At 35.6% G+C, this 22051-nt stretch overlaps 1 protein-coding gene across 4 annotated transcripts in view; it reads right to left on the bottom strand.

The window, feature by feature from the left end:
* The window catches only part of LOC149426062 (G kinase-anchoring protein 1-A-like), a 31893-nt gene that overhangs the window by 4847 nt on the left and 4995 nt on the right, over positions 1-22051 (bottom strand). For all 4 annotated transcript variants that reach the window (XM_089645629.1, XM_089645638.1, XM_089645646.1 and 1 more), the window contains exons 3-5: positions 3119-3307; positions 1366-1567; positions 14-265 (exon numbers count right to left, since the gene is read on the bottom strand). In XM_089645629.1, coding sequence (XP_089501755.1) covers positions 14-265; positions 1366-1567; positions 3119-3307 — 643 coding nt within the window. The remainder of the gene's footprint in view (positions 1-13; positions 266-1365; positions 1568-3118; positions 3308-22051) is intronic.

Raw genomic sequence — 22051 nt, 5'->3', positions numbered from 1 at the left:
TGGCAATACTCACTCTCGCCCTGTCCGATGATGCTGCACAGCTTCTTATTGCGGGTCTTGACCTTGAGCAGCTCCTCCTTGAGGGAGTCCAGATCCTCCTGGAGGGTGCGCGCCTCTGCCTGCGCCGCCTCCAGTGCCACGCGTAGCTGCGAGCCCTTAATCTCCGCATTGGAGGGGGGAGCGCGGGCCTTCTGGCTCCCCCCGCCCCCTCCCCCACCTCCCGCCCCGCGGAGCTCAGGAGGAGCGTGCTCTCGCTCTTCAAATTCTGAAGAAAAACATATACATATATGATATGTGATTTTAACACAATAGAATAAACTTCTTTTTTTTCATTTCTACATCATATAGTTTACTTTAAAGGCCATTTAGCAACAAACAACGAAAGTAAATCTAAGATTTAAAGAGGAAAGAATTTTTTTTTACTTTTCGTAAATATAATAAAGGGTGTGATGTAATTCCATAAATCATAGTATGGTATATTATTTCTTTCAATTTAGCTTTATTGTTAGATAATAATTAATTGTACCATTTTTTACCGAGAAAATGATAATGATGAACTCTAAGCGTTGCAATGTTCTCAACATTGGGATGGATATTAATTCCTTTATTTTGAATCTAACTCTAACCGAATCCATGGGTAGGTTTTTTATGAAGTATTTTTATTCATAAATTTGAAAAAAATTAATCATAAATAAATATTTTAGATTATAATTTATATGTACATTTCAGAGAAATGAGTACATATGAGGCGTGTTGAAACAAAGACAGCAATCTCCACTTGTTTTCATTTTGAGTAAAATGCAATAAATGTTTTTTTTTGTATTTTTCCAATACCTTATGTATCACACCAGCTGTTCACACTTTGTATGGGGTGGCAGTTTTAAATATCATATTTCTGGGTCTCTGATTGGCTCAAACAAAAACTGCTGTTTTTGTTCCGTAACCTGAAGGAAATCGCCATGTTTGTTGTGGAACTAAATATTAAAATTCAAAAATGTATGGAATATTGTCGTTTATGCTCCGAAACCTTTGCAGCAGTCGATAGTATTTTTGATTCTCTATCCATCGCCATATCTAACTCATTTTACACCAATGGTGGAGATTGCTGTCTTTGTTTCAACACGCCTCATATATATCCGCGTGGGTGTACGTGATTGCCACCAAAGTTGATAGAATGAATTGTTATTGACAACGAGTCTATCTGCTGAGTTTCAGCTCGATCAGATGTCAGGAAGTGGGTTAATTTCCACTTTCAAGATTTCAAATTCAAACAGATGTACTCGTATATAAAAAAGAGTAAGAGTTGAATTTTGGACGAAGCCAGCTAGTAACTTGTACAGAAGTATAAAAGGTGTAAAAACTAACCTAGTTTTGGCGTGTCCATAGATTCAGGGCTCCTCTCCACTAGCTGGGTGGGGGGCGCCTTGCTCTTCTTCTCCTTGTGCTTCTTGGTGGCGGTGGCAGGGGCGGGGATGGGGGCCTTCTCTGCTTCCGGGGCAGGTTCTTTCTTTATTTTAACTACCGGCTTCTTTTGTGTCTCAAACTCCAACTTCGAGAGCGACAGAGCCTGGAAAACCAAAAACTGATGAGACACATTCGCAATCCTGATGTTTCCGATAACTTCACCATAGCTAGGCAGCACAGGCTTTTTATTTATTCAAGAGGAGGTTTTCGAAAGCACATGAAGACCCTCCTCTTATTTTGAAGGTCAAGTGTGCAAAATTTCATCAATCTTGGAACAAAACTGGATATTTGTATAAAAAACAAATCCACAGACTCTTTTCTTTGTATAGACTAATAGATATACTAGCTGACGTGTATCCGGCGTTGTGAATGGTTCGGAGTAAGGTTTTGAAGTCGTGAATATTGTCCCCGAAAAACATCATTACAAAACATTCACTTGTCTGTACTTTCTATAAATATAATATGCATATATTATACAGGGTGGGGCAAAAGTAATCATCCTATTGGAAAACGCTATAACTTTTGCAAATGGCGCCAAATGTCAATTCGGTTTTGACATTTGTAAAGTAAACAAACTCAGAATACAAATCGACAAAACATGAATCGGTTTACTCGGCAAGAACGCGGAATAACAAGCACTACCAAAGTTAATCATAACAAAAAAAATTACAGCAAAAGAACATCGGGTGATTACTTTTGCCCCACCCTGTGTATATATATATAAACCTACCGGAAGAAATTCTCTAAATGATAGTGCAAACCTTATCTAAATCAATTGCGTTATCTAAATCAATTGCGTTATCTAAATCAATTGCGTAGTTTAGAAGAACTAAGCGCACAGACAGAAGCAGATAGCAACTTTATTTTATACTATTTAGAGATAGTTGATGGATAACTTAGGTAGCGGAGATTGCTGAAATTGCTTCTACATGTGTCCCAAATTTGTAGTGCAAGCAGAAAACTGGCAAATCACATTTGGAGTCGATTTTGTGGTATTTTACGATTTTATTTGAGATTTCCTTGTTAAATAGAAATAGAATCTAAAGTTGGAATTTTTTACAAACTAAAAAGTTGTTTCTTTAAAACCACCTACACAGGGTGCCTGGGGGTAAAGTGCACAAACTTCGAGATTCTAGATCAGTGGTCTCCAACCTTTTTGTTACCGCGGACCGGTCAACGTCTGAAAATTTTACAGCGGCCCGCTGAAGGTGGTTAAATTAAATGTTAATATTCTAGAATTCTAGTTTTTTGTATGAAGAAAATAATATTCATCTATGGAAAAATATTTTTTTAAGGGAGAGAACAATGGAATTTCTAAAAAAGTTATTAATCTTTTTTACTTCTACCATCATGTAGAATCACCTCCTGAAGTTTGTGCAGTTTACCCCCAGACACGCTTGTATAGTGGTTTTAAACAAAGAACTTTTACATTTATTTAATACCAAGCATCAAAATGTGTTGAAGCATGGACCTCACTACAAAAGTTTTATAACCCTTTAATTGCTGCAAAAATGGGAGGAAAAAAAAACAAATATTCAGATTGAAAAAAAAAAAGTTGTTTTACGATCTATAATATGTGCCTTTATAAAATTTGTCGCACTTATAAGTTGGCTGGTTGGTAGATAAAACAGTAAGATAGGTAGAAAGTAATAACCTGTTGCATTTCCTCCTGGAAGGCATCGTCAGCCAGGACACTGTCCCGCTCCTTCCACTCCTCCCACTGGGCGTTGTTGGTAGGCACGCGGCGCTTCTTCTTGGCCACCCCCTGCCACGCCCCGTCGCCCCCGGCTGGTGCTGCGCCCCCCACCGCCCCAGTAGCATTCTGAGGGGCCTTTGCCACGCTCTGAAACAACAAAATAACGATATATGTAAGTAAGCACTCCTTCCAATAGCAAACAGTTTAGGTATGTCAAAAGTGAAGACCGGATAACCCAACAGAATCACAATTCAACACACCTTTAAAAAGTGATATAACGTCAGGAAAAGTGATGAAACAAAAACTAGGTTAAATAGATTATGTAGGTTAGGTTTGCAGGTTATTTTTTTTTCTGACATTATTTGGGGTAAACGATGTAAACGAAATTTTGGTCTCCGAAGACAATATATATATATTTTTTTATTTTTATTTAATATTTGTATGTTTTTTACAATAAATATACAATTTATACATATTATACAGTGTTATAAAGGTAAATAATAATAGCTTTTCCTCACCATAAAGAGACGAGGCTCTTGTGTTTGGTGAGTAAATCCTAGCTCAATTATATGGAATCATGTAAGTAAGTAAATAATATATTTGCAAAACCAAAGGGATAAGTAAGAAATAGGCAAGATTTATCAATAATACAGTTTCAAGATTTGAAGGAAATAATAATAAGAGTAAGATATGGACTTTTATAGTAGTTTTAGGTAATTTTTTAATTTTATTTTAAATTCCTGAATATCTTCAATAATTTTTAGATATAATGGAAGGATGTTAAAATATGTTATACATACCTAGATAGAGATAGGTATTTTGTGTGTGCTTTGTATTAAGTTTTGGGATTTTGATAGTTTTTTTGATATCTTGCTGGTGAATTGAATTGTAAGTTATTTAACTGTATTTCTTTATAAATTTGTAGAATTGAATATTTTTTATATATATTGTCTATTGTGGGTAGAATTGAATATTTTTTATATATATTGTCTATTGTGGGTACATATATATAAATATTAGCTATACCCCACCATGCATTGTTGTGGCTCAGTATGTCTGTGTAGATAGTAAAGCACTGTTTTTCAAAAAAGCCATGAGATGGCGCTGTTTCAAAAAAGAATTTTTTTACCTGTCACAGGTGACATCTATATAATATAAGTATATAAAAACACACGCATATTTGAATGCAATATTGTGTCAAAGTTTCAAAGCAATCGGCGAAGAACTTTTAGAGATTTAAGATTTTGAACAAACGAACATTTACATATTTATTTATATGGAAATATAATTTTTTTCAACATAAAATGTTAAAAACCAGTAGGTATTGTATGGTTAGGGACAGGGTGGGAGATTAGGCGATTACACGGCTGAGTGACCAGTGATGGCTTGTGGAAGAAAAAATAATTTTGTTGTTTGGTTTTAAAGAAAAAAAAATAAACATCATCAAAAAGTCACCAGAGACAGAACTTTTATTCACATTTTTTGCTCCACGAAGCCGGCGAATCGCTGGTCAACTATATTATGGTATTAAAGCATTAAGCTGGCGAAACGCCGGTCTGTCTTTGCGTAGTCATTTTATGCATAAAAAATCATTGACAACATCTTCACGATGGATACGGGTAAAAATGACTACAAAACTGGAAATCCTATTCTAAAACCCAAGGCAGTCATCGATTATAATCTTGGGATGGGTGGAGTCGACAGAGATGACCAGTGCTTGGCTTCCTTTCCACTGATGCGGAGGTACTCCAAGGGATACAAAAAATATGTCTAATGTGCAAAGGTTGACATATAGCGACTATAGGATAGGTATTGCGGAAAGCATATTAGAGAATATTACGCTACCACCATATAAGTGGCGAGGAAGGGCATCTGGAGGAGCATGCCCTTTACGATTACAGGCTGTACAATGTGCACATTTCCCCAGATAAATTCCTCCAAATCCTGTCAAACGAAACGCGTCCAGGCTTTGTAAAATGTGTTCATTACTGAAAAAGAAAAGTGAATCACGATGGGAATTTGAGAAATGATTGGTGGCTCTCCACACACCTCTCAAAAAATACCATAACCTTCCAAAACTGCTTGGAAATGAAGATTAAACAAATATCCAAATAACAACAAAAAAAATTATAGAGCTATGTTGTACCGTTTTAATTTTATGTGAAGTTCAGTGTTAAGGTTTCTTTGAAATAAAAGTTGTAATAATTAAATAGTGTCTTTAATAAGGAAGTTGAGTGAAAAATATTTTGACTTATAAAAAATATGTTCATGTAGATCAAAAAATATCGATTCTAAATATATAAATATATTTCTATATTATTATTCTTACAATTAGTTAAACGTTCTTGAAAAAGCATTCAATAGCAATATACTGTATACGCTCCACGATTGGTCGAAAGAATTCTGTCGTCACATGTGTCGTGACTTGTACGTACAACGGAACACCTATGGTGCATCTCTTTCTATTACATGAGAGATGGTCGATTTAGATGAGAGAGGTGTATAGGCCAAAGGTTTATTTGGGTTTGTCAAATATATGTACGTATTTGTTATTATTATTATATGAAATGGATTTCTAAAGATACATATTCGTATAGTGCTTTATAATAATATGTTGTTTATTGCATAACTTAGATGTTTTTATTATTATACATGTCACAAAGCATGTGATACACTTCAGGCCGCCGGCCGCTCAGAAAAGTCTCACAGTGAACTGGGCTGTAAACCGTTATTTTACTTTTGGTCTTTACTTTTCTGCGCGGTGGTCCTGAATTCGCGCGGGGAACGTCAACAAGTAGCGACGGCGATACCGTACAAGTACCGTATCGGGCGTGAAAAGCAAATATTCTAACTTAAAATATTAATTTAACTATGAAATCTTAATCAATTTTCTTTTTTTTTTAATAACATCAATTATAATAGACGGTTAACATTGGTAAAAAAATTACTGGAATTCCTTGTTGAAGAATTAAATTTTTTTCCATACATAATGCTTAAGCGACGTGGTTTTCACAGTTCTAATGACGTCACACTACACCCCGCCTGTTACCGCTCGGATTCCGCTCGTTTTGGCGGGCTTAATAAAATTTAAACTTTGAGAATTAATTTAACTATGAAAACAAACTTTAAAAAAAATAAAAAAATACCAGTATTTAAGTTTGAATGCGAACATTGATAAAAAAAAAATAAAAAAAATGGACTCAACTTCCTTATTAACAAATGAAGTCATATTAGTAGTGGTGGAATGGGTTAAAAACCTTAAAAATAAATGGAACCAATTTATCATATAAACTTATTATTTATTAATAAATAGCCTCATTTTAAACAAATTCCTTTTCCCCATACCTACTTTTACCCCCTCTTTCTTACTACCCCCACCAAAGTTGACATTCTCTCTCCCTCTTCTATGTTACCTATAAACAGTAGCGGCTAGCACGTTGGGGCAATGCACTCCCAAAATTTCAATCTAAAAATAATAGTTATAAAGCAATAATCAAAGCAAGTAACACCAATAAATGTAATACTATAAAAGTATTAAATTAAATTCAACCGGCTTTAATTTTAGTTCTTTGTATCACGTGCAGGGCTGGTCCTATGCGGGCACAATTGGTATGGGCCAATGCGCTGATAATACCCAACACCTGACAGTCCTAACAGTCAAAATATAAATCGCACTAGGCGCCGTTTTGCCCAGGGTCGACGCCGTTTGGCCCAGGGCCGGCCCTGTTCACGTGGTGCAAGCGAATTGATATCACTCATCGAGAAATGTCACCTGGGAACATCAATTATCTATACGCACAGAGCGGGGATATTGACTATAGAATTGAAATGCCTCTTAAACTCTTTGGCAAGATGGCGCCACTTTAATTCACCATTCGCATACCGATAATTCCAGCAGGTTGGTATAAGTTTAAAAATTGCTAGTTGCTAGTATCCTTTACGCCTTTACCTGGCCTGACACAGGGATAGACTGGCAATACTTTTAACGCACCACCCACTTATGCAAGCCCAAGCCACCATTGCCTATAAATACCCAGTAACTCTGTAATCAATATAATATGTTTTTATATAAAACCCTGATGATGGTTCAGGTTGAATCGAAACCGGTTGGTTTTATATATTAAAGATCATTGCACAGTTTGCTGTGAGGGAAAGCAGTGTCGTCTTCCATTCACAAATGCTGGTACAAGAAGCAAAGAATTACCTAATTTAGTCCACACTGACATATGTGGACCCATGGAGCATGGATCGCTTGCAGGTTCAAGATTCTTCATACTATTCATTGATGACTACAGTCGTATGATATTTGTATATTTCATCAAACACAAAAATGAAGCACTAAGATGTTTTGCAGAATTTAAAGCAAAAGTTGAGAAACAAACAAATAAGAAGATAAAAATATTAAGAAGCGATAATGGTGCTGAATACTGCAACAAAGAGTTTGATCATTATCTCAAGAAGGAAGGTATCACACACCAAAGAAGTAACCCATACACCCCAGAGCAGAATGGATTGTCAGAACGTAATAATCGAACAATTGTCGAAAAGGCTAGATGCTTATTATTTGATGCGAATTTAGGTAAACAATTCTGGGCAGAGGCAACCAATACAGCGGTTTATTTACAAAATCGTACTGTACTTCCTAGTTTAAATGGAAAAACTCCATATGAGATCTGGACTGGATGTAAACCAGACATAAGTCATTTAAGAATATTTGGTAGCAATGTTATGGCTCATGTTGCTAAAGAGAAGCGTCAGAAATGGGATAAAAAGTCTGAGAAGCAAATACTTGTGGGCTATCCAGATGACATAAAAGGTTACCGAATATACAACCCCAGAACTAAATATATCACAACAAGTAGAGACGTCATTATTATGGAAGATGAAAATAACCCAGAGGTCAATATACTAATCACTGAGAGTGGAGAAAACTCTTGTCCAGTGGGGGACACTAGTTGCAAAGATACATCAAATTCAGAAGATACAACCTTAGATGAGGATACACTAGTCGAAGATGCATCAGATGATACTTACACTCCTGATACCTGCACTTCTGAATCTTACACTAGTGATTATGAAGATGCTGACGATTCACCAGAGCAGCGTGTTGGATCCAGCAGAATCAGTAGGAAGCCAGAACGGTATGGGATGCTAAATATGTGTATTCCTGAGGGTGTGTTTGATGATGCTAATGGACTATCTTTAGAAGAAGCACAACAGGGAAATGAAAAAAAACAGTGGTTAAGTGCAGTAAAAGAAGAACTTCAATGTTTTAAAGAAAATAATGCATGGGAGTTAGTGGATAAGCCAAAGGATGGTAAAACTGTAGTGAAGTGTAAATGGGTGTTATGAAAAAAAATAGATAATAGTAATAATGTTCGATATCGTGCACGTTTAGTAGCCAAGGGCTACATGCAGAAGAAAAATGTGGACTATTCAGACACTTTCTCGCCGGTTGTTAGACATTCAACTTTGAGATTGTTGTTCGCATTATCTGTCAAACTTGAATTAGATGTTACACATCTAGATGTTACTACTGCATTCTTGAACGTGGACCTTAAGGAAACAATTTACATGGAATTACCAGAATGTTTATTAGATTCTCATAAAGTACTTAAATTGAATCGAGCTATTTTCGGTCTTAAGCAATCCTCAAGGGTCTGGTACAAGAAAGTCGATGAATGTCTTGTTGGTATAGGATATACACGTAGTAAGTTAGAACCATGTCTATACACAAAAAATAAGAATGATAAAAAGACAATAATTACTTTATATGTGGATGATTTTTTGTGTTTGTTACCGGTCATATTTTATATTAAATGCCATCCCGAACTTTGCAGATTTTCTGCGCGCCAATACTCGGTCCTCGAGTAATGTTCGGGATGGGCAGAGCATGAAACTGTCGCCAAGGCATGGGCACACAAAGGATTACAGGTTCTACTGATTGTAGTGAAATGAAAGCAGTAGTTTTGTTTTTGCACATTATAAAACATGGAGAATATATTTAAGTAAACATGTTACATATTATGACTCGGCACTTACCCCCAGGGATCAAAAATTGGTTCTTAATTCTATCTAAAACTGATTAACCACTTAATTACGGAAAGTGAGCGGGGAGCTTCCATACGGCCGGCGGTGGTCTGTCCCAGACAGATCGAGCTGGCACCATCAGGGCTTTGGTCCAGGAGACGGGTCCAGCGTCTCCGACAAGGTGGCTGATAAGCGGTTCTGGAGCGTATCGGGTCTATCGTTTATGTAACATTAATGGAGCGAATCCATCCATTGAGCTGATCGGCAGATTACTTGAGCGGGTGCCGTCCGGGCTTGTGATTTTATTATCCGTATCTTATTAAGAAAAATACGGCTTGTATCGCGCCACTTGAGGTGAATGCTTCATTTCCCGGAGTCCGCGGAATAACGATTTGCAAGGGATCGCGTATATAAACTTCAGTAGAACATTATTTGTGATCTTCACGAACACACACACGGTCATCCATTATACGGACGTTTATTTAATAGAGCCTGCACCGACTTGGTTTTTGTAAAAAAGAACCGAATAACCCGCATCAGGAATACTGATGTACACTTTTTAATACGATCGCCCATCCAGGGTAAAAATGAATTATAATCTAATTGACTGTGCGATCATTACACGGCCGTCCCGCTCGTGTAACAATTCCAGAGTACCCAGCGAAAGGAAACGGAAACAAACAATAGACTGCCCGGCGGTCTATTTGTTGCCAGACCGTGCTCTCTATAATTTTAATCAAAATTAATGCTATGAATGGTACTTGTTCTGAAGAGGTGTTTTAAATAATTACTTTTAAATAAGACTTAACACCGCTTCATAACATTACCCCCCGCGCCACACAAATGTTTGTCCCCAAACATTAATACAACTCTAAAAAAAACTACAACTGCAATAACTAAGCTTGAAAAGATCCTCTGGGTTTCTAAAAAAACAATCAACAATTATACATGAGCATCATAATTTGTAAGATAAGTAAGGAATAAGACAAAATCTACGATTTGGATAGCAAAACTTATGATGAATGGGTGTGCCGCAGCTTCAATCGCACCCATCGAGCGTGTAGCCGGATGGTTGAGCCTGCGATTCATCCATTCTAGAACTTAAAGATAACTTAAGATTAATGTAACTTAATTACAAATTTTAGAAGATATTACGTGAACGGAGTCTGCAAGCACCCACAGTATCGGAATACCGGGTGATGATAAATTGACGATTGTCGAAGACTGCCGTTAGCGTTACATCTGTGACGGAAAATATTCTTAAACAAAATTGTAGGTAAACCTGTAGGTATATAAAAAAATATTATTGTTCTTCTCAACACATCTAAACTTAAGCGTTAAAGCTTCACTGGCCCTTTAATAGGGCGATAAGCCACTCAGGCAACACTTTTTTTTTTAGGGAGGTAAACCAACCCTCACTTTTCACTGAGTCTACTTCTCCGTTGGAGATAAAACACACTTCGAAGAAATTCTATCTACTCTACCTGACCTGGTTATTGGGTAAGTCTTTCGAAGAGAATTTATACAATAAGACAAAATAATCATCCTTGGAAAGCATTATTTCGTAATAGTAGAAAAAACTTTTAACCTTTACACACACGCAGGTGTGTAAGGTGGTTTAATCGAGTGGAACTGTCAACAACCAATCTTATAGATGTGGTGCAATTAGTAGTAGTATACATCCATTGTTGTAAATGGTGCAATTGGTAGAAAATTGTATTATTGTACTAATTTATAGATAAAACTTACTTTTACTAAATATAACTAAAGTTATAGAAGGAATTTAAGGAAAAGACATATGCTGAACCAGCTCTTATAATTGTATCATTAATTACTATGAAATTATTAAACAAAATATCAAGAGTACTAACATAAGTATACCATTTCCAAACATGACAAGATAATTATAATAAAGTAAACAAAAATATATTTGGTAAAATTCAATTCTTAATAATAAAATTTTTAAAACTGCTTAGAAAACAAAGATGTACTGGACCGGTACATCTTCACTTTCTAAGTAACGGGCGAACGTATACAATATGCACATAAGTATATATTAAGAAACCTAGAATATACGGGGATAGTGGGAAAGTATCACCGTGCATTCCAAGATTTGGGCAGTTTATATATCCCATGCTACCTAACTTTCACTTGTTTAGTCAAAGCCATATTTCAAGTCGTTTTTTTTTTTTTTTTTTTTTAAATTATTTTCCTATAAGCTTATCTGAACAACATCATTGTCGTGTAACAAACTCGAGTAGGATACTAGAGTATTATACTAAATTTATTATGTTTCTTTCTATTATTTACCGATTATACTAACCATTTTACGAAATTTCTATATTTTCTAAAAGAAAATTAACTAGGACAGGACTAAGGACTGTCATAATGCTGGGTCGCTCCAACTCGGGTGATCAAGCCGCTTTGTGCTCCCGTGCATTGAAAAATATTTGAAATATTAATTAATTGAGAGTACTTGGTAGGGTGGCCAGACCCACCAAAGCACTATCAGAAACATATTAATCCGGTATATTTTCTGACTTGACGATGTCTTTCACGTGAAAGTTACCAGTTTCCTTACCTTTGAGGTCTGCTAATGTATAGATTAAGTCTGATTTTTTCTTCACGACTATATTTTGCACAAAGCGTGGAGCTAGTTTCTGTGCAAAGTAATTTAAAGCGTTTGATTGGACGAAATTTCTACGCCAAACCCTGTCTCCGACTTGAAAACTAACATGTTTTCTCCGCAGGTTATAATGGTTTGCTCCTTTTTGATAAGCTTTTAGTAAAGCATCTGAGACTTGCTCATAAACTGATGACAGTTCTTCTAATTTTTGTGCGTAGATTCTCTGACTAGTACAATTTTGTGAATTAGATTCCGTATCAGCTATAGGGTTACGATGCAAATCACCGTCTAATATTTGCTCCCGACCATGCATTAGAAAATAAGGTGTAAAACCCGTAGCGCAATTTACGGAATTGTTCATAGCTGATTGTATTTGTGGTAAAAATTTTGACCAATTACGGTGGTCTGATTCAACTAATATCGATAATGCGGTGCCCAAAGTTTGGTTATATCTCTCTACCACATTATTTTGAGGGGTATAATAAGAGTTATAAAACGGAGGAGGTATATTATAATTATTTAATAAGTCCTTAAATTCTTTGGATACAAACTGACGGCCGTTATCACAAACAATGGTGCGCGGTACGCCATGTACAAGAAAGATACTTTCTTCTAAACTCTTCACAATGCTTCGCGCGGTACCTTTGCGCAACGGGAACAGCCAGGTAAACTTTGAAAAAACATCGACACAGGATAAAATAACGGTAAAACCAGAGTAACTTCTCGGTAATGGACCTACCAAATCCAACGATAACATTTGCATTGGACGTGTAACTTTTTTTGGATGTGATGAAATACCGTTAGGTGAGGCCGTACTGATTTTGTGGGCCTTACAGACCGTACAGCGATTTACAAATTGTTTAATGTCTCTGTACATATTTGGCCAAAAATACCGTAATTGTGCTTTTTTATAAGTTTTAAAAACGCCGGGGTGACAAGATCGAATAGACTCGTGAACACTACTTAAAATGTCTAATCTTTTTTCTTGAGGAATTACTTTTTTCCACGCAGTGTCTTCACACAGTGCTAAACGAGTTTTCGTGTGACGAAATAGTTCGTTTTCCCGAATTTGGAAGTTCTGAAAACGTTGGGGAAATTCTTGACAACCCTTCCAAATATTTTGATACCACTCATCTTGAATATTTCCTGAATCTATAATGGAGATTTCGGCAAGATCCATTCGCGAAAGGACATCTGGGACTATGTGTTGAGTACCTTTACGATGGATTACGTCAAACGAGAATTGGGATAGGCGTGAACTCCAACGCGCGAGACGACCGCTGGGGTTGGACAGAGAACCTAACCATTTTAGGCTTGAGTGGTCGGTTACAACTGTAAAATGAGTTCCTTCAATGTATGGTCTAAAGTGTGTAACGGAGTCTAGTACGGCTAAAAGTTCGCGCTCAGTTATTCCATAATTACGTTCGTGAACGTTTAAGCATCTCGAAAAATAAGCAATAGGGTGCTCCTGTCCATCTATAGTTTGAATTAATACCCCCCCAATGCCTACGGAGCTTGCGTCACAGTGTATAGCGAAGGGTTTCGAAAAATCTGGACAACTTAAGACTGGGGCAGAAGTAAGTGCTTGCTTTAGTGCAATAAATGCGGATTCAGCTTCCGGTGACCATTTAAAATTACTAATTCCCTTATTTGAACCAGTAATACTTGTTAAAGGAGCTGCAATGCTTGAAAATCCCTTGATAAACCGTCTAAAGTAACCGCACAGGCCAACAAATGCCCGAATTTGTTTAGCATTTTTCGGTATAGGAAAATCTTTAATACTATCTATCTTACTTGGATCAGTGCGAAGTCCCTGGGAATCCACCATATAGCCCAAGTATTTAAGCTCGGCTTTACAAAATTCTGACTTTTTTAAGTTAATGGTGAGACCCGCGTCTCGTAGACGTTCGTACACCCGATTTAACAAGTTTAAATGTGATTTCAAGTCTTCCGATACTAATATAAGGTCATCTAAATAGCAAAAAACATTATCATCGAAATCAGGTCCAAACAATGCATCCGCTAGTCTTTGTAATTCGCTAGGAGCATTTTTCAAACCAAACGGCATGCGAGTGAACTCAAAGAGGCCCCGCCCAGGAACAACAAATGCTGTCTTTTCACATGATTTTTTGTCCAAGGCTATTTGCCAAAATGCCTTGGAGAGGTCAATCGAGGAAACATATCTGGCACCGCCCAGTTTATCTAGGATACGCGCAATATAGGGAAGAGGGTAACTATCACGTACCGTGACGTTATTAATTTTTCGAGAATCAAGGCAAAATCTAGCTGTTCCGTCTTTTTTTGTTACAATTATTACTGGACTGGACCATGGTGAACGAGAAGGTTGAATAACCCCTAATTTTAGCATTTCATCAACTTCTGTTTCTAATTGTTTCTGCCGTGCGGGTGAAAGAGGGTAATACCGCTGTTTGATGGGTGGTCCTGTTGTAATTATTTTGTGTTTAACTAAGTGTGTTAGACCTAACCCCTTTTTTTCAAAAGAAATTGACTCGAATTTTTTAACTATTTTAGAGAGTTCCCTGTTCTCTTCAATAGTTAGGGATGAGGCTGGCCGAATAGCCCGCAACCCACTAATATTTCCTTCCGAAACAGGAAGAGTAGCTTTCGAAAACAGTTCCGGTGCGATGTGGAACTCCTTCCAAAAGTTAACTCCTAGAATAATTGAAGGCGACAATGTCGGGATGACGTAGAAAAGAATTTCCTTTGTGGATGATTTATACGTGACCGGCAATGACATTGTCCCTAAGACTGGTTGGTTTGAACCGTCCGCTGTATAAACACTAAACTTAACTTTAACTAACTTAATACCTAATTCCTTAAAAATTTTATAACTATTGCCTCCTAGACATGACAATGAAGCGCCGCTGTCTAGCATTCCACTGTAGAAATTATTTATAATATGTACATAAGTATAAGGACGGTTATCATTTTCAATAGCCATCTCCCGTGGCAGCGGGCCCACTGTTCCGGTTGATGGGGATGAAAGAAATTTATCAACTATTCGGAGCCAACTCTCCCACTCGCTTTTCCTCTGCGCCAAGGACGGCTTGTAGCAAGAGAGACTCCGACCTAGTTTTTTGACTTTTTATGAGCTTTGTCATTGATAGCTCCCACTTTAGGATTGTTAGACCTTGAATTTTTCTTCCTGCAATCTTCTATAACGTGTCCCGATAGTTTACAATATGAACAGAATGGTTTATTGTAAAACGTTCTAGAATTTTCGTGTGCAGTTTTTGTATATGTGTTAGAAGTAGAAGAAGACGGTTTATTGTATTTATAATTATTATCTCTGTTTCCAAGACTAACTTTAGTATAGTTGTTGGAATAATTGTTGTTATTTGGTTTTCTGTACTGATTTTGGTTATAACCTTGGTGTCTATGCATATTATTATTATTAAAATTAGGTGTTTGTCTAGCAGTACTATCAAATTTCTCCGGTTTATTAGTGACAGGTAAGTCTACTTTTGGTTGAGAAACGTTGAAAGATACGAAATCATCCGACAGTGATGCATAAGATTCCAAGTTGCCTGCATGAGTAGTCAATTGCTCGAATGTCGATATATCTCTTGAGACTAGTAAATTTGTATACATAGGCAATAAAGCTTTTTTTGCCAACCGCAAAAGTTCTAATTCCGGTAGTTTAGCTTCAAGCATATTGTTTAATGATTTCATTCTGAGAGTGAATTCTAGCACTGACATACCTTTAGGTTGTGTCATGTTAAATAGTTTTACCTTAAGATCTGTTTGAAGGTCGTTTGCTTCAAATTGTCTTATCAAAAGTTTTGAAAGATCGTCCCATTTCAAATCCTGAGTGTAAATAGACCTGAACCACAGGAGTGCTAAACCTTCTAAAAGATCAGGAAAAACGCGTACAAGATGATCCTGGTTAAAATTTTTTGTCCTACATTTCTCCTCAATTAATAGTAAGAATTCCCTTACACTACTTTTTCCGTCATATTTCAGTTTCCAACCGTCTACGTTATTTGAGTGTGAGTCTCTATAAATAATCTTCGTTTGTTTAATTATGTGGGCTTTCTTAATGGTTGTGTCGTCTAATTCAGAATCCGATGATTCAGAATTCACTTCACTTATAGCAGGTATTTTAATCTCTTTATTATAAGCGCGCGCCTGTAAACGTAACTCATGAGAAGTCGACGATGGATCAATATTCCTGTCTTTAAGTTCTTTAATGAGAACCTCCTTCGAAGCCCCATTGATATTTGGTATTGGTATTGGTGAAGACATGATTACGTTCTTTGATGTTCAGATAGAAAGAAAGAAGTAAAAGAAGAGAAAAATAAATATTTAATTTTTTTTGTTTATAAAACAAAAGAAACTCTTCATTGACGGCTGTAGTATCATTAGACGTAATATTAGCTCAACTTCTATTGTACAATTGTGAAAAAAAACAAAAAAAAAATTGTTAAAAAAAATATGCTCCACCCTAATGAGAATTGCGAAAAATGGACCACCCTATTATATTGTGAAACGTTATTAAACGTCGGCCTAATGTAATTGTCAATCAAAGATATCATTTAATTTGGGCGAGAAAAAAAAAAATGACGTAGGTATGTATATAAATAATATTGAGTGTTTGTTGACTTACGAGTAATTAAAACGCATATCGATTGTAATGTGGACTTATAATTTGTATTGTAGAACGCCGACATAAATGTTTTTAATATTATGTATATTAGCGTAAAAATCTAATAATATTATAAAACGCAAATATGCCTTGATCAAACAAGTGAATGACATCGTAAAATAATCGTAAATAATTATGAATTAGACAGTTTGACATAACCTCCCATATAATCATCTTGTTTACCAATTAGTGTTGACATAAAATTTGACAGCTACAAAAGCATAGATAAATCATAGATTTCATGAAAGATGAAAGTTTACGCAAGATTTTACCATAGAATAACGCAAATTATGAATTATCGTTACAAGAATACTGAGTGTATTTGAGGTTATGAAACAATATTCAAATCACTTGACATATGTGATACAATATTATGTCAATTAATCATGAAACATTTCACCAAAATCAGCACAACATGCAATCACCACGAGCCAAAACACGTTGAGGCGCCAATTGTTACCGGTCATATTTTATATTAAATGCCATCCCGAACTTTGCAGATTTTCTGCGCGCCAATACTCGGTCCTCGAGTAATGTTCGGGATGGGCAGAGCATGAAACTGTCGCCAAGGCATGGGCACACAAAGGATTACAGGTTCTACTGATTGTAGTGAAATGAAAGCAGTAGTTTTGTTTTTGCACATTATAAAACATGGAGAATATATTTAAGTAAACATGTTACATATTATGACTCGGCACTTACCCCCAGGGATCAAAAATTGGTTCTTAATTCTATCTAAAACTGATTAACCACTTAATTACGGAAAGTGAGCGGGGAGCTTCCATACGGCCGGCGGTGGTCTGTCCCAGACAGATCGAGCTGGCACCATCAGGGCTTTGGTCCAGGAGACGGGTCCAGCGTCTCCGACAAGGTGGCTGATAAGCGGTTCTGGAGCGTATCGGGTCTATCGTTTATGTAACATTAATGGAGCGAATCCATCCATTGAGCTGATCGGCAGATTACTTGAGCGGGTGCCGTCCGGGCTTGTGATTTTATTATCCGTATCTTATTAAGAAAAATACGGCTTGTATCGCGCCACTTGAGGTGAATGCTTCATTTCCCGGAGTCCGCGGAGTAACGATTTGCAAGGGATCGCGTATATAAACTTCAGTAGAACATTATTTGTGATCTTCACGAACACACACACGGTCATCCATTATACGGACGTTTATTTAATAGAGCCTGCACCGACTTGGTTTTTGTAAAAAAGAACCGAATAACCCGCATCAGGAATACTGATGTACACTTTTTAATACGATCGCCCATCCAGGGTAAAAATGAATTATAATCTAATTGACTGTGCGATCATTACACGGCCGTCCCGCTCGTGTAACAATTCCAGAGTACCCAGCGAAAGGAAACGGAAACAAACAATAGACTGCCCGGCGGTCTATTTGTTGCCAGACCGTGCTCTCTATAATTTTAATCAAAATTAATGCTATGAATGGTACTTGTTCTGAAGAGGTGTTTTAAATAATTACTTTTAAATAAGACTTAACACCGCTTCATAACATGTTTTCTAATGATAATGTAGAATGTAATGATTTGAAAAGGGCATTGGCTTCAAAATTTAAAATAAAAGATTTGGGTCAGGTCAAAAATTGTTTAGGGATGAGTGTTAATATTGACAAAGTTAATGGTTCAGTTACCTTAAGTCAGGAGAATTATGTTAATCAGTTGCTAAATAGATTTAACATGGCAGATTGTAAAGTAGCAGATACACCTTTAGAGGCTAAATTGAATATTAACAAAGAAAATAAAAATTGTGAAAGTCAAATACCTTATCAGGAGCTCATTGGTGGACTTATGTATTTGGCGATGTTAACAAGAACTGATATAGCTTTTGCAGTAAGTTTTCTGAGTCAATTTAACAATTGCCATAACCAGGAAACTTGGTTATATGCTAAACGAATTTTAAGATATCTTAAGAAAACTAAACATTCTGGATTGAAATATACTAGATGTGGTAATTCAAAATTAGAAGGATTTGTTGATGCAGATTGGAGAAGCAATATCAATGATCGCAGGTCTTATACGGGTCTATGTTATAGTTTAGCTGGGTGTGTTGTTTCTTGGGAAGCAAAGAAGCAAAAAAACAGTTGCTCTTTCGAGCACCGAAGCTGAGTACATTGGTGTAGCCGAAGCTTGTAGAGAAGCTATTTATTTAAGTAATTTGTTAAAAGAAATAACTAATGATTCATACACCATATCATTATTTAATGATAATCAGGGTGCACTTATAAGCTGTCTTCAAATAATAGCTTTAATAAAAGAACTAAGCACATTGACATACAATACCACTTTTGTAAATAATATGTGAATGATAAAATTGTAGAACTGAAATATTTGGAAACAGCTGAAATGCCAGCAGATATATTTACAAAGGGTTTGGCTAAAACCAAGCATTATTATTTTATGCAGTTGCTGGGTATGCAGGATGTAAAAAAATAACATGTTTATATTCATTTATATTTTATTATATTTATATCCTTTATATTTTATTTAACACCTTTGGTTTCATAAAGGTGGACACTTAAATTCTTCCGAAGTGAACTTCTAGATTTGAATATAGAGCGTGCTGTTTTCGAATACCGTTTAAATCACATTTCTCACCGTGACAGTAAGGAAGATACAATTTCTGCGAGACCAACGAGTTGTTCCCAAAAGAGAACAAATTAGCCTGAAGGCTTAAGCTAAACATACATATTTCTTTAATTAAGATAAATGTATCTTTAAAACACTAACGGTCTTACTAATTAGATTCTTATAAGCCCGTTCAACGTTGGTGTGGTGAAGCCGGCCTTGTCTGGTTTAATGTTTTGTTAGAACCTACAGAGAAGCTGTCATAAATTGTAATAAATAATATTCATTTAATTTTAATGTTTGTGCATTAAATAAATTATAAAAACACTGGTTTAAAATTGGATAAAATAAAAAATAAAATAATAAACTGAAATTTTCAGAAATAATACCTTAACATAAAAAATTGTTTTAAGTATGATTTAAACATCAAATTTATTACATTAAAAATGTTAATATAAGTTTGCAAAACTATGTAGGCGAGGAATTGGCGAGTTTACTACATAATTTGTTTGTGAATGTTGACATTGAAATAGGTGCAGGTTCTCTTAAATTGACTAGGAGTTTGCAACAGTCGAGCTCCGAATTTACAATGTTTAAAAAGAAGCACAGATCGCTTATTCTTCGCCGATCTTCAAGTGTATGTATTTTTAGCAGGTTTAACAAGTTTAGTAAGGGTAGATTTTTAATTTTAAAAATTTAGTTAATATGTTCTAAGGGGGATATTTAACATAAAATTTAAATCATAAAAACTTTCGCTGAATTCTTTCGACATTTTTAATGTGAATTTTATAGTAAGATCACCAAAGGAATTGTACACTAATTCGCTATGAACTAACGAGGCAAATGAAATTTTCATGACAAGTAAATTAAAGTTTTTAATTTTATAAGAAATAGCCATGGTTTTTCCAGTTTCGAGTGGCAAACTTGGCCATCCGGAATACAGATTTTTAATAAATAAAATAAAAATATAATAAATAGTGGAAAAATAAAATATGTATTTGTAAAGTATACCATCAGATCCTGGAAGTACAATACTCAGGACAGGTTGTTTCAGAGAATTTAACGATTCATCAAATTTCAAAGTTAATTTTCAAGTTCTGTGAAGGTTCTATCCAAGTTCTGTTACTATTTCAGTTTTGTGAAACATCTGGACAGTAGTGATATAATAACAAAACTTGAATAGAACCTTCATAGAACTTGAAAATCAACTTCGAAAATTGGTGAATTGTTCAAATTCTCTGAAACAGCCCATCTTTAGTGTTTTGTTTTTGAAATGAGAATATGCTTAGTTCTTACCAGGATGTCATTTATCCAGTTCCTACCTCTCCCTAACCATAACCTTGCTGGAAAAGTTTTTGAAATTTGGAACAGTGGCAAGAAAATAGTGCAAATTCAAGTGCATTTGTTTTGATAACAGAAGAAGGATTGTGACAGGGAAGTATAACTCCAATAGAAAAATTGGAACTGAAGAAAAGACACGCTAATTTTGCATGGCTTATGATGTGACATTATTGACTAACCACATCCACCATTGAAAAACTCTGAATGTTTTTGGAAAAAACTGTTGACAGCTGAGTACTGGCTGAGTGGTACATCTATGGTTGTTTGATATTTTGAACTCGAACTATGCCATTGTCGTGGAGTTTTGGCAGATTTTAATATATTGTCAGTTTGTGGCTCTCATTTCTCAATCGAAAGCAAAGGGCCGAGTGCTTGGTTAAGAAATTAAGCGTTGCCAACATTTAATCTTGACATCTCAAACACTAAATAGAACACATGTTTGTAACAAAAAACAGGTGCGAATCTCTCTTGGTTTTATTCCTAATGTGCTAATTTGATTAATTTTCTCCTATTCCGCTTCACTCTTAATACGCCATATTTCACTTTAAAATAAATGGATTTAGCTTTATTAATTCAAAACATGATTTATTATGTCGGGGGAGACGGGAATATACGCACTTTTAATTTTAATTTCGTTTATTAAGTCACTTACGCGATATGTCAATTAGTATGCGGCGCCGCCGAAAGCGACTATGTTCATATCAAGAGTTGGATTATATTTATAATATTGTAATTCATACCTACAAAATATTTCATAGACACTGCTGCCAACCAAAAAAAAATTAGTATTGCCATATAAAATAAATAATATTATCGTGTATAATTAATCCATATTAATATGTAAGTCAATGTATTATTTATAACAAATAATCAACATATAATTAAATTAAATAACCCGAATAACAAACAAATAGAATAAAATGTGATTAAACGTATTCCGTTTGGGTAGTTTAGGTTAGGTTAGGTTAGAACATGGAAAATAGGTATTAGAATTAAATCACAAACAAGTCTATACAAACCTAGCGTAGCCCACATACTATTTGAAAACTGGGATGTAACTCTAAAGGGGACGCGAGCAGGCGTTATTAAAGGGGCATTTTTTTGCTATAGAAATTCACAGTTAGATTAGGTTAGGTTATAAATATTAATTTAATATTTTCAAGATTTTATTTTCTAACTGAATTAGTTCGTAGGTAGGTACTGTACCTAACCCGCGCACTGGCTAGGTAAATAACTAGTTGTGGTATTTCCGGCAAATGTCACATTATTTTGTTTCTTTGAAATCTCGTGTGACATATCGCGTAAGTGACTTAATAAACGAAATTAAAATTAAAAGTGCGTATTTTTCCATCTCCCCCGACATAATAAGTCATGTTTTGAATTAATAGAGCTAAATCCATTTATTTTAAAGTGAAATATTGCGTATTAAGAGTGAAACGGAATTCGTAACCTTTACCCTAATTTGTAATAGCCTTAATCTAACTCCACCGCAGAAGTGAATCTTTTTTTCTTCAGACAGTATCCGTGTTCCTGCCAAGATTGTGCATATTGTGAGGCCGTACTGGATCGTGATTATATCATGCAAGGTAGAATTCTATCACTCTACCATATTCACTAATGATTTAACCTGTGTCTATAATTTATT

Source organism: Hesperophylax consimilis, chromosome 2, assembly GCF_061612785.1.
Source record: "Hesperophylax consimilis isolate HC1 chromosome 2, BYU_Hcon_1.0, whole genome shotgun sequence".
NCBI lineage: Eukaryota > Metazoa > Arthropoda > Insecta > Trichoptera > Limnephilidae > Hesperophylax > Hesperophylax consimilis.
Note: the sequence above shows the minus strand (reverse complement) of the source record. Positions and strands in the feature narration are given on the sequence as shown.